Genomic DNA, 13,677 nt, shown 5'->3' with positions numbered 1-13,677 from the left:
GTGCCCTGTGTGGAATGGGACCAAACACACGGCTCATGACTGGGAGATATTCACTCAACAAACCGAGGGGCGGGGGGCGGGGGGTGGGGGAAGAGGCATCACCCAGTAGCAAAAGAAAAGTTCATCTCAGAGAACTGGAAAGAATCAAGGGAAATCAACTTGAGGGCAGTCTAGTTAAATGGCCTTGAACCTTACTGGCAATTAGAATACAAAAGCACCCGGGGATGAATGAGAAAAATTTGGAAGAATGCAAATGACTTAAACCATTATTAACAAAAAAGTCAACTCAATAAAAATAAACACTAATGGAAAGGTACAATGGCTTATTGGAGCCACACTAAATTTTCAAACTGCAATCTAATGCCATTAACCAAATGTGACAGAGAGTCAAAAGAAAGAGGGGAGGGAAATGGGTTTGCAATATTGTAATACAGTATTACACAGAAAAAGCATTGTATTAATTTCCTTTATAGCATTGCTAAATGTGCAAGAAGCCTATAAATCAGTGGTTCTCAACCTTCTTAATGCTGAGACCCTTTAATACAGTTCCCCATGTTATAGTGACCCCCCAACCATAAAATAATTTCATTGCTACTTCATATAACTGTAATTTTGCTACTGTTATGAACTGTAATGTAAATATCTGATACACAGGATATCTGATATGTGATCCCCAAAGGGGTTGGCAGCCCACAAGTTGAAAACCACCGCTATAAATGTTCATTGTTAATATCAGTGATCACAAAAAGGAAATTCAGCTTCAAATTGTGAAAAACATTATTATTATTTATTTTTGAGATTATAATATAATTACATCATTTTCCCCTTCCCTCTCCCCTACAAACACTACCGTATAAATCTCCTTGTTCTCTTTTAAATTCGTGGCCTCTTTTTCCATTAACTATTGTTACATGCACATATGTATCTGCATATATATCTGAAAACATAAATACAACCTTTTCAGTTTGTAAAATGTTACTTGTATGTATGTCTTTAGGGCTGTCCATTTGGTATTGGATAACCAATTGCGGTACTATTCCTTGGGGAAGACCGTTTCTCCTGCTCTCAACGTTACTTTGTTGTCTGTAGTTTTTTGTGTAAGTTTGAGGCCTTGTGGCGGCCCCGCCATCCACTTTGGCGTTGTTTATTGTTGTCCTTGTTCAGCTCATATTTAATCAGTCATGCTGGTGAGACTATGGATGTAGGTTCTGAAATTACTAGAGACACAATCTCCCAGCAAAATCCCTGTTCCTCTGGCTTTAACAATCTTTCCACCCAATCCTCTGCAATGATCTTTGAGCCTTAGTTGCCGGAGTGTTTTGTAGATGTATCCAATGGGACTGACTTCCATAACTATGCAATTTGATTGGTTGTGGTTTTCTGTAATGGTTTCCCCATCTGTTACCAGAGAAATTTCCTTGATAAGGGCTAAGAGCTACATTTATCTATGGGGATAAGGACAAATATCTAAAATATAGTTACAGATTATGCTGCTTTAACCAAGTGGGGATAAGTATTATTTTTTAAACATTATTTGTGTGTGTATGTGTGTATGTCTGGTGTGTGTGTGTGTGTGTGTGTGTGTGTGTGTGTGTGTGTGTGTGTGAGAGAGAGAGAGAGAGAGAGAGAGAGAGAGAGAGAGAGAGAGAAGGAGGGAAGGAGAGAAGGAGGGAGGGAGGGAGGGAGAGAGAGATCATGTGTGTATGAATTCAGAAGACACCTTGTAGGAGTTCTCTCCTTCCTCCATGTGGGTTCCAGAGTTTGAATGTAGGTCATCAGGCATGACGACAAGTTCTTTTACCTGCTATGTTATCTTACTGGCCTTTGAAAACCATAATTTACATTAAAAATGTTTTGAATTTCGTGAATGTCATTTCACAAGACACAAATTATTTGGGGGGTGATGGCAGCTTAAAGTCCCATCATTTAACTACAATATGGTAGTCTCTGTGGGAACATTTCTCATTGGTAACTCCAGCAAATATTGAAAACCCCTGTGTGGGCTCCAAGAGTTGAGCTGGCAACCTTCGCATACACTACTCAGGAGAGTCTACTTCTTCATGATGAATGAGTCCCCTTAGATGTGACACCAAAAGCCATACTATTGAATATCTAAATAGAAACATATCAATGTGTTTAAAAAAGAGGTAAATAGATGATTGATATATTGATAGATGATATATAAGTAAGTGACAGATGGTAGATAGATGGATAGATGATAGGAAGATGGAAAAATGGTAGGTACATGATAGATGATAGATAGGTGATAGATGAGTGGTAGATAATCAATAGATGAACGATAAATGATATATTATCCACCATCGATACACATATGAATAATGTACTTATGTATTTATTACTGGTCTTTAAACATTGGTCTACTGATTCCTTTCTGTTTATTTCTTATGAACTTGCCCACAGCCCAGAACCAAGCTCTACCAGCAGTCTGCATTTGTACGCCTTGTCCCTGCCCCGTATCCTTTCTTATCTCATAGCTGTGTGGCCTTTTCTTTCTCAGTCAGCCTGTGTGCTTATAGTTTCATCCTCTGGAGTTCTAGGAGCAAGCATGAGAGTCCTAGGTTTTACTTTAAATTTCATATGTTAAGTATTAAGACAGTATTATTCATAAACAGCCAAAAAAGTAGGAACCTAGTGTCTCTTAAGTGAAGAATGGATACACATAATGTGGTATATACAAATAGTGAAATATTATTTATCCACAGGAGTACAGAAGTACTACAGCATAGATGAACCTTGAAAATGAACCAGGGGGAAAATCCAAACACAAGGGACACATGCTCAGATTCCATCAATACAAGCTGTTCAGAATAGAACAATCTATACATCTTAAACTAGATTAATGCTGGACTAGGGGAGGGACAAGGGAAATACTCACATGGTAAAACATTTCTTTTAGGAACATAAAAATGTTTCGTCTTAGACTGTGGAGGTGATGGAGCAGTTCTAACTATCCACTGACAGCCACAGAACTGTGTAAGTCAAAAAAATGAATCTAATGCATGTTACCTATGTCTCTCAAAGGTGGGAAAACACATATGAACTTTCTCTTCTGTTGTCTAATACATGTGGTGGTATTGTGTTCCCCAAAATATTGAGCACCCTAATAAACTTATCTGGGGTCAGAGACAGAACAGCCACTAGATACAAAGGCTAGAAAATGGTGGCACTCACACCTTTAATCCTAGCCTTCTGGAGGCATGGATCTCTGTGAGTTCAAGGCCACATTGGAAATAGCCAGGCATGGTGACTCACGCCTTTAATCCCAAGAAGTGAGCCTTTAACCTCAGGGAGTGATGGCAAAAACAGAAAGATATATAAGGCGTGGAGATCAGAAACTAGAAGCATTTGGCTGGTTAAGCTTTTGGCTGGTTAAGCTTCAGGCTTTCGAGCAGCAGTTCAACTGAGAGCCATTGGGATGAAGACACAGAAGCTTCCAGTCTGAGGAAACAGGACCAGTTGAGGAACTGGTGAGGTGAGGTAGCTGTGGCTTGTTCTGCTTCTCTGACCTTCCAGCATTCACCCCAAAAACTGGCCCCAGGTTGGATTTTATTCATAAGACTCTCTAAGATTCCTGCTACAGATACATTTTGGCCTTTATGTAATTTGTGGTTGTGTGTGCTAGAAATGTAACTCAGGGCTTGCATCCTTCCTCCCATTATTGTCTGATAAACAGTTGGTTTCAGAATATGGAGTCGACCCTACCCTTCTCATATTTCTTTGGTGTGTTGCTATATATCTCAGGCCTCAGCATTCCTTAGTATGAGGATTGTAGGCATCTCACACTAACTGGTTAACGTAGTCTTTTATATTACTATTTTTTTCTAGTAACATTGTTACATCAGGGTAATGCTCATCTTTCAGGATAACACACAGTTGTCTGGCTTCACATCTTGGGACACTTCCCTGTAGGTCTGGGTGAACTTGCATTCCAGGTTGTTTAGAATATCCCTGGTTCATAACTGCTGTCCTTGGATCTGTACACCTACCTTGTAATTATTATAGTAAGTTGTGTGGTTACTTGCTGTGGTCACTTGACCTTTCAATTCTGGCACACTTCAATCCAGACTGGAAAGAATGGCTTTATGTAACCAAATCATGCTGTCTTTAAAGTAGAATTCAAATTATAAATGCTAACCAAGAATTTTACTTTCCAAGTGATTAATTTCTAAAACATTGAAATATTTCTTAATGATGAACATATTCTATGTGTTTACCCATTTCTATAGAGCTACAGTAATAAAAACAGCTTGGTACTGGCATAAAAACCGACATGTGGACCAATGGAATCGAATTGAAGACCCTGACATTAATCCGCACACCTATGAACATATAATTTTTGACAAAGAAGCCAAAAGCGCACAATGGAAAAAAGAAAGCATCTTCAACAAATGGTGCTGGCAAAACTGGATATCAACATGTAGAAGGCTGCAAATAGATCCATATCTATCACCGTGCACAAAACTTAAGTCCAAGTGGATCAAGGACCTCAACATAAATCCAGCTACTCTGAACCTGCTAGAAGAGAAAGTAGGAAGTAGTCTTGAACGCATTGGCATAGGAGACTACTTCCTAAATAGAACACCAGTAGCACAGACTCTGAGACAAACAATCAATCAATGGGACCTCTTGAAACTGAGAAGCTTTTGTAGAGCAAAGGATACGGTCAACAAGGCAAAGCGACAGCCTACAGAATGGGAAAAGATCTTCACCAACCCCACATCTGACAGAGGACTGATATCCAGAATATATAGGGAACTCAAGAAATTAGACATCAAAATGCCCAACAGTCCTTCTAATTCTTACAAATGTGTCATTAAATGCTTTGATCTCCCTGGTGTTAGGACTTGAGCCCAGGGCCTCATGCATACTGGGCAAGTCACATGCATGCTGGGCAAGTCCTCTACACAGAGCAGCATTTTCAGACCAGCAGAAACGTTATTACTAACAACACAGAAGCAGTGCATACAGGATACCTTGCAGCTAGAAATCTGGTTATTCAGAGTATGTTCTTTAAGATCAGAGAGCACATATTGCAGAGAGAAGAGAATAGGCACAAAATAATGACATCAAAACAGTGACTAGCAGGCATATATAAAGGAATGCTTCTGTTAAAGGCAAACAAACATATAATTGTTACTACAAATTAACATAAAATATAAAGCCTAAATATTTCTCATATAACATTACAATCACCTTATGTTTTAATTATGAATATATGCAAATAAAACACAATATTTGGCATAGAATTACATTTTTTATTGACTTCTCACTTTTGTAACGTTTAAAAATACTGGTGTTATATCAGAACAATTCTGAAGAAGCTCTTATTGAATTTTGTGTTGGCTTTTACGTGACTATAACTTCATTTCTTCTCAGATATGGTCCCTGTTAAAAAGATTTTCAATCCAATGGAGCTCCAAAAACATTTATTAAAATTGTATCCTTTTCCTATATGCTGCATTTTAACTTTTCAAAAATAAGTAATAACTGAATTAATAGTTAAACAGAAATAGCATACCAGGATTTCATTTTCAAACAAATTTAATTGGAAGATTTTGCAATATTAATGTAGCATTTGAATCACTTCTCTCTTTGCTCCCTAGAACATCATATACAAATAGCAAAGCTCTTCCCAATGGATGCAGAGAGAGTTTTCAAAATGAAGCGTTCTTTATTGGTCAACATAATTAAAAAGATTAAAGGCATTAAATAGGGACTGTTGGGAGAAGGTCTGATTCTTGAACTTTTGGCTATTTTAGCAGTTTATCTACAAGTTCCCCAGGGTAATAATGGAAAAATTTCTTAAAGTTGCACTTAGTTTCCAGGCTGGTGATTTAACATAAGAACTCACCATATGGGTTGACAGACTTGAGTCTGACCTAACAAACTCAAGGGTTCTCATAAAATGTTTATTATCATTTAAAAGCAAAATGTAGCCAGACAGTGGATGTAAGTGAGGGCACAGTGAAATCTCTGAACTAGACTGCTCAGTGGGTAGAAAGAAAGGTTTATTGGGGATCAAAATGCCAACACTGTCTCTTGTGTGTGTGTGTGTGTGTGTGTGTGTGTGTGTGTGTGTGTGTGTGTGTGATTGGGTGGGGCAGAGAGAAGAGCAGAGAGAACAGACAGAGGGCAGCAGGCTAGGGATTGCCAGGACTACGTCTCAGGAGCAGAGAAGATAGTAAAAACGGTGTGTGTGGGGGGTGGGGGCGTGGTCTTGACAATTATAAGGGGTTATGTTGTGGGAGGAAGGCAGGTTAGCTGGAATGACCTGAGCACTAGCGTAGGGCTTTTGTCTGTTGGAGGCTTGTTTGAGTTAGTAGACAACCAGATGTCCTCTCCAGATTTGGGGATTGTAGGGTCCAACAGGAAAGTAATGCCTTTTCCTGGCAAACAGAAACTCACTTTACAAGGTTTCTGAAGATGGTAAGTGTTTACTGGGTCAGAGTCCTGCTTGAGCTGAGCCCAGGGAATAGAGTAATAACAATAAAAAGTAAAGATAAAACAACATGCAAACATCCAGAGTGCAGATACATGCTTGACAACTCAAAGTAAATTTCAAGAAATAGTCAGCCTGCCAAAGTCTCTTTCCCTCACCTGACTCTGCACATTCATCTTTCACTCATTCACGCATTCCTTCACACGCAGTTTACCCAGAATACCCCATGTTCCTCCCTGCCCACATAAAAATCCCACATTAAAACAACACAGTAGACATTTTCTTGTGGTACATTCCAACATATGTAGGGAGAAAAAGCATATGTGTAAAGGAAAACTTGTCTCCTTCAAAACTCTCTGACCTCAGGAGCCATCCAAAACGGTGTTCCTACAGAGGTGTTCAGGCGGTGCCGGGTGCTGCTGAGCTGTGCAGACACACCTAGAGAGAAGAGATGAGATGGTTTCTTGCATTAACTACTCATGTGAAAGGTTCTAGCTGCTACACATTTTCTTACAAATTCACATCAGAAGTCTGTTCCCTCAGAGCTGCCACTGGATTTGAACCTCACCTTTAAGGAGCCTAAATCAGGATCTCTGTCTAGGCAAAATGCAAAGTGGTCCTCCTATTTTTATTTTCCATTTCCAAATTCCATCCAACTGTAAGCCCCACCCAAAGGCTTAACTTTTCTCATGATGGTTTCTGTTCTGCCCAATCACATTGCTCTCTAACTCTTCTCATAATCTACAGAGTAAACGATTTGTATCACATATTTGAATGGTGTTTCCTATCTTCTTCCTTCCCCTGAACAAATTCTAGTAAACAAATGTTTTATAGGGTGTTAGCAGTTGACTTGAGAATACACATACAATTACTTTACTAACCTTGTTCATGTTACATGTCATCTTGTTGGGGAACATTATTTTAAGGTGTGTAACTTTTGTTTATGTTGCATTTGTTTAACTCTGTGAAGCTGTGTTACTGTGCCTGTCTAAAACACATGATTGTCTAATGAAAAGGTGACTGACCAATAGCAAGGCAGGAGAGAGGATAGATGGGGCTGGAAGGCAGAGAGAATAAATAGAAGGAGAGATCTGGGAACAAGGAAAAAGGAGCAAGAGAACAAGGAGAGGAGGACGTCAGGGGCCAGCCACTTAGTCACACAGCCAGCCATGGAGAAAGAGTGAAAATTAAAAATACAGAAGAAAAGGAAAAAGCCCAGAGGCAAAAGATAGATGTTAAGTGAAGTTAATTGAAGAAAAGCTGGCTAGAAACAAACCAAGCTAAGGCCAGGTATTCATAATTAATAATAAGCCTCCACATGCAATTTATTTGGGAGCTGGGTGGCGGGCCCCCCAAAAGAGCAAAAACAAACAACATCTGACTGAAAGTTTCAACCTACTTTCATCTACCTAAACCAACACCTGCAATAGCATCTGCTCCGTTTTAAAATTTAAATTTATTTTTTAACTGAACAAAAATTTCCACAAAATTATGCACATTTATGAGAAACCTCATGATGCTTGGATATACATGCACACTGCAACGTTTGAATAAACTTAAGCATACATATCTTCTAACGTTTCCTTATGTTGATTAAAGCGTTGACAACCACTTCCTCTTGCTTTCTGAGATATATACATCATCTTACACTGCTAATTACCACCCAGTTAGAATCCACTTTTTCTTTAGAGAGATTACAAACTAAAATGAACAGGTATAACCAAACGCTCTAATCATCATTCTATTACTTCCACCTGGTTAGAAATAACTCCTCCTAAACTTCAAAACAAACAAACAAACAAAAAAACAAAACCAAAACAACAACAACAAAACATGGATTAAGCTCTCTCCCTTGATTTTCATATATATTGTGGCTCCTTATGCATTCGCCTCCCAAGATGCAATGCTCCTGCCCTCTGGCCTTGCTGGCCTCCACCTAAGCCACAGCTTTCCCTCTTGGTTCTTCTTGCTTAGCCAAGTCCCTCCTCAGTGAGTCCCAAAGGCTACTCTCCTGCTGCTCATCTGATGATCCCAGTAGAGGAAAGTATCAACTGAGATTTCATTCCTTCAAGATAACGTCTACTTTTTACTATGAAATTAAAAGGCCAGATTTGGCCAAATAGACACTTCTGTGATGGAACTCTGGACCAATCTGGTAGGGACTAGGCGCTGGTTCTGTGTTAGTTGCTTCCCTTAATGAACTTTTCTAGATGGCATAAATATTTATTCTCTTTTTTAATTTTTATTTAATTTTTTATTATTATCCTAATTTATTCTCTTTAAAATTTGCCTGCAAAATATTAATTATTTAAAAGAAAATCATCTTTACTATATATCTTTTTATTCAAATTCAAGGGCAATTAACTAATAAGTTCTTTAAAGTTCACCCTTAATATTTCCCAACAGAATATGTGAAAAAGGGCATTAACCCAAAATACATCTTTTCCAAAATATGCCCTCTACTTCTGTTCCATACATTATATAACTGAGAAAAATTAAACATAACTCTATGCATTCTAATTTGTTTTATATCTTCTATGAACTAAAATCAACATAATTCAAAACTGGACTGTATTATAGGATAGTAATTTATATAGATGGAATTTTGAAAGAAATTTTAATTTAAAATGACTATAAATTTTCTAAAACTTATTCTAAGGGTATTCAATTACTTATGAAAAACTAAATTATATTTGACCTTTGGTGATTGTTTTTGTCTCTATTTGATAAATTTAGCTTAGGTGTTCAAATGAGATGTAATGAGGAAGAGAACCAAAAAATAAAGGCCACACATAACCAAGTAAAAATCAAGGTTTGTCCCTAGCAGGAAAGAGACTTTTTAAGCTAATCAACATTTTTTTTCTAGGTATAAAGATTATGCCACAAGAACTGGCATTTTTGGTAAGTAGTCACATCTGATCTAGTGTTGGGATTCATAAACAAAGACGCCCTGAAAAGAGCATCCTTCTACATGACATAGGAAATGCAAATGGGTAGGATGTCAAGGACAGAAACTAGAGGCATGGCATATGACCTGCCATGTTGCTATTTTTCTTTAAAATGCAATTATGGATAGAGGCACTTAAGGTGGCAAAGTATCAGAGCTCAGCCAGCAGCAAGAAGGCCTTAAGTCTTTACCCAGAAGGTTCATTCCCTCCTGAGGTCCAGGGTGGGCACACCCCAGCTTCTCCCTCAGCTCTTCTGTGAGCAGCCAGTGTTGTCTGCAGTAAGGCCAGATTTAGTTTCTTAGAACAAAGGAACTCTAAATACAAAGTCCGGGTGAGTTTAGACCTTAAACAGGAATTTCACAAGAACAATAGGTAATCTTGAATTTCTCAGGCTGAGAGGCTCTGAGTTTATAGGAAATTGTATTACATTTCTAGTTTATATTATATGGCATTAAGGATTTTCTGAGGTAAACACTTGGCCTCCAAGAGTTTTGATCAAATAGCTTGAATGATTTAAAAAAAAAAAAAAATCTAAGTAAGGTCACCACCTGTAGAAGCAGAGGAAGTTCTCTATGCTGACAGCCATTTTAAGGGATAGCATTACAATAATAACTTGACAGAGGTTTAACTATTCCTGAATGCCAACAATAGTTTGCACAAACACTGGCGTTGACATCCCCTACAAAGACCACTTGGCAGGGCTCAGGCAACAGACTACACCACCTCTGGAGTCTTATGCATCATTTGGTGTCTGCTAAGATCTTTAAGAAAAAACAAGTTACATATCACTCCTTCAGGAACAAACTGTGGTAAACACAGAAAACACGAAGATACAAATTCAGTGAAAAATACAGTGATGTAGTAAAAGGGGTTCTTGAAAATATTAGGTGATTATAACATTAAAAACAGGCACACATCCAATTCTGAGACAGCAGGACCTAAGAGGCATTTGCTAAATCCCACAATCGAGTGCTGGGGATGTCTTTCTGTATGTTGTGAATGTGTTGCTCTGATTGATTGATAAATGAAACTCTGATTGGCCAGTAGCCAGGCAGGAAGTACAGTATAGGTGGGATAAGCAGAGAGGAGAATTCTGGGAAGTGGAAGGCAGAGTGAGGAGATGCTGCCAGCTGCCACCGCCATGAGAAGCAAGATGTGAAGGCAGAACTGGGGAAAGGTACCAAGTCACGTGGCTAAACATAAATAAGAATTACAGGCTACTTTAAGTGTAAGATCTAGCTAGCAAGAAGCCTGAGCCATTAGGCCAAACAGTTTTAATTAATATAAACATCTGTGTGTTTATTTGGGTCTGAGCTGTTGCGAGCTGGGTGGGACCAGGAAAACGTCAGCTACAATCGAGATGCTTCTGCGGTGCCCATTAAGCCACAAAATCATTTTACTCACCAAGATTCATATCCATAGATAGGTTGTCACAAAGTCTAACTTTCAGGTGAGTGAAATAAAGCTGAGAGGAACCTTTTTTTTTTTTTGAGGATTAGCTGCATTTTTACTCACGATAAAACCCCGTAAGCAAAACAGCTAAGAAGACTGAAAAAACACCAAACTCTGGAAAATTGGCATAAATTACTTTAAAAGGCTACAGGATCCAAAGCATGAGTTCAGTAGCCCCAGGAAGTAAAAAGATTAGGAAAGGCATTTTGTCCAGAGAATAACAAAAGGAATAAGTCACCAAAGTGAATAGTTACATAACCACCTCAAGAGAAAAGATGCTGAAGGGTGGAAAATTCCAGGCAGAAAAGTTAGGATAGTGAGACACTATGGAAAGGAACAGGAGGCCAAACAGAGATCAGGGCTGAACAGCCAGGGCAACAGTCCACTCAGAATCACGGCCACAGGGACATGACACAGGTTTATGCTAATGGTCTTCAGCCTTTGGCTTTGCTGGGGAATTTTCAGGCTCTTCTAGGCCCAACGAACAAGCCTTGCTGGCTGTTCCTATTGCACACATCCCAGGCCCAGGAAGAGAGATGCACAGGATTTATACTGGTGTTCGGGAATTTCTTCGGGGTTTTAGAGAGATGGCAGAAATACCTAATATATTATTTCTAAGACAAGTTTAAACAGACGTGGCTTGGTACAACCCACAGAGCAAAATTCTAAAACAACAACAACAACAAACAATGACCAAATGGATGAATGAGAGCAAAATTAAATATATGTGTGTGTGTATGTGTGTGCACATATATATATATATATATATATATGTATACACACATTAGAGAGAGAGAGAGAATTTTTCACTGTAAGAGGCCATAGAATACATCACATCATCTAACAGTATCATTCTGCAGTTGAGATTAAGACAGTGTGATGGTTAACATTATGTGTCTAATTGATGGGGTTATGGTGCTAAGATACTTGGTCAAAGACTATTGTGGATAATTTTGTGGTGGTGCTCTTTGGGTAAGTCAGCATTTACCCTTATGGATTATCAGCAGATCATTTTTCTGCTGGAGGTCTTAACAGAATAAAGATTGTACTTCCAAGGACAGAGGGGACACTGCCAGCCGTCATCCTCTGACTGTGACTATCAGGCTTCATTGCCACAGCTTATACTGCAAATTTGGGGCCGGCCTTGTGAGCCGACTCTGTGAAATGAGTTCTGTCAGAAGAGAACCGGATGCTATGTCCTTGCGGAGATCAGACCACACTCCCTGCATCTCTTTCTGGATGGTTAGAAGGAAACTGCGTGGCTTTGGAGTCCTTCTCTTCCTGCTGTCGCTGCGAGGTCAGCTCCACTGGTGCCCAAAGCTAAAGGCAACTTTTATCTAGTGTGTTCCTCTTGAACTTCTTCCTTTTTGAGAGGAGAAAACGAAAGGCAAGAACTTACAGAGGCAACCACCAGGCTGGGGATATAGCTCAGAGGTAGAATGTGTGTCCACCATACATAAAGCCTGGGATCTGATCCCTAGCTTTGGAAAAGAAAATGTAAATTAAGATAAAGGCAGGGACTTACATGAGAAAATAAATAGCAGGCTTTAAAAGAGCCTAAGAAGATTTTAAGTTTATATTTTAGGGTGACCCCTGGCAGAGAGAAGCGGGTAAGGTGTGCATACACATATTCACATCAGCAAACCCTGGGAACGGAGGAGAATCTGCTTTTCAGAGCTTCTTCATCATTAGACTTAAAGAGCTAGTTTCAGTAGCAGAAGTGAATCCAAAGGCATACAAAGGACGCAGGGAATAATGGCACAGAGAAAAAAATGATAAGCCCACAAAAAGCATGCCTGAGAAAGAACAGAATAAAGATGGGCTTCCTAAACAAAGGCTTAAAGCAGAACTATCCAAACATGCTCAAAGAACTAAACAAAGACATGGAAATACTTGGGTCTAAATGAAATTGCAGACCAATTTAAAAAAAACCAAGAAGACATTCTTTTATGAGAGCTAACTTTGAATGTCAAATTGATTGAATTGAGAAACACTTAGAGCAGTGGTTCCTGACCTGTGGGTCAAGACTTCTTTGGCGGTAGAACAACCCTTTTATATGGGTCGCCTAAGGCTATTGTTTTCCAAACACAGATATTTAAATTGTGATTTATAACAGTCCCAAAGTTACGTCTATGAAGTTGCAATGAAAATAAATTCATAGTTGGAGCCACCGCAACATGAGGAACTGTGTTAAAGGGCCACAGCCTTGGGGAGGGTGAAAACCGCTGCCCTAGAGCATTAATGAGGTCTATCCTTGGGTTGCCAGTACAAGTGTTTCCAGAGAGGTTTAAGTGGAGAGTCCCACCCTAAATGTAGGTGGCAATGTACTATGGGCTGCAGTCCCAGGCTGTATGTAAAGGTGAAAAGGAGAAAGCGAATGGGGTCCTAGTGTTCCTTGCTGTCTGCTGCTTGGTCTACCTGGGTGTGAAAATTCCTACCTGTATATTCCTGCCACCATTTCCTCTACTATGCCTTTACCACCGTGGTTGTGCTCTCTTAAACTGTGAGCCTGTATTTCATCACAGCCATGAAAGAAAAGTCACTAAAACTCACTCTTAAGTACAAAGCACAAGTGAGAAGATGGAAAGGTTTGAGCAGGTGTAAGAGTTAGTGAGTTTGAAGGAAGACAACTGAAATTTTCAATCATGCAGACACAATAAAAAATTGAGGTGAACTGAGCCCAGGAATTTATGAGACACCATGGAGTCGACACACATAGATGCATGGTAGGATCCAAGGAGAAGAAAGGGAAAGCGGGAAGATGATTCAAAACATAATGGCCAAAATGTGTCCAAATTCTATGGGAGACATGAATGT

At 39.2% G+C, this 13,677-nt stretch overlaps 1 protein-coding gene across 9 annotated transcripts in view; it reads right to left on the bottom strand.

The window, feature by feature from the left end:
- The window catches only part of Myo3a (myosin IIIA), a 193,919-nt gene that overhangs the window by 130,375 nt on the left and 49,867 nt on the right, over positions 1-13,677 (bottom strand). For 8 of the 9 annotated variants that reach the window (XR_008215713.1, XM_052728082.1, XM_052728087.1 and 5 more), the window contains one exon: positions 6,822-6,898. The exons of the other annotated variant lie outside the window; for it this stretch is intronic. Coding sequence is in view for 7 of the 8 variants with exons in the window: in XM_052728082.1 (XP_052584042.1) it covers positions 6,822-6,898 (77 nt within the window). In the remaining variant the exon portion in view is untranslated. The remainder of the gene's footprint in view (positions 1-6,821; positions 6,899-13,677) is intronic. 9 annotated transcript variants of the gene reach the window in all.

This window comes from Peromyscus californicus, unplaced genomic scaffold (genome assembly GCF_007827085.1).
Source record: "Peromyscus californicus insignis strain IS unplaced genomic scaffold, ASM782708v3 Scaffold_8__1_contigs__length_139910024, whole genome shotgun sequence".
In the NCBI taxonomy this organism is placed as follows: Eukaryota; Metazoa; Chordata; class Mammalia; order Rodentia; family Cricetidae; genus Peromyscus; species Peromyscus californicus.
This window is presented reverse-complemented; position numbering and strand designations above follow the sequence as displayed.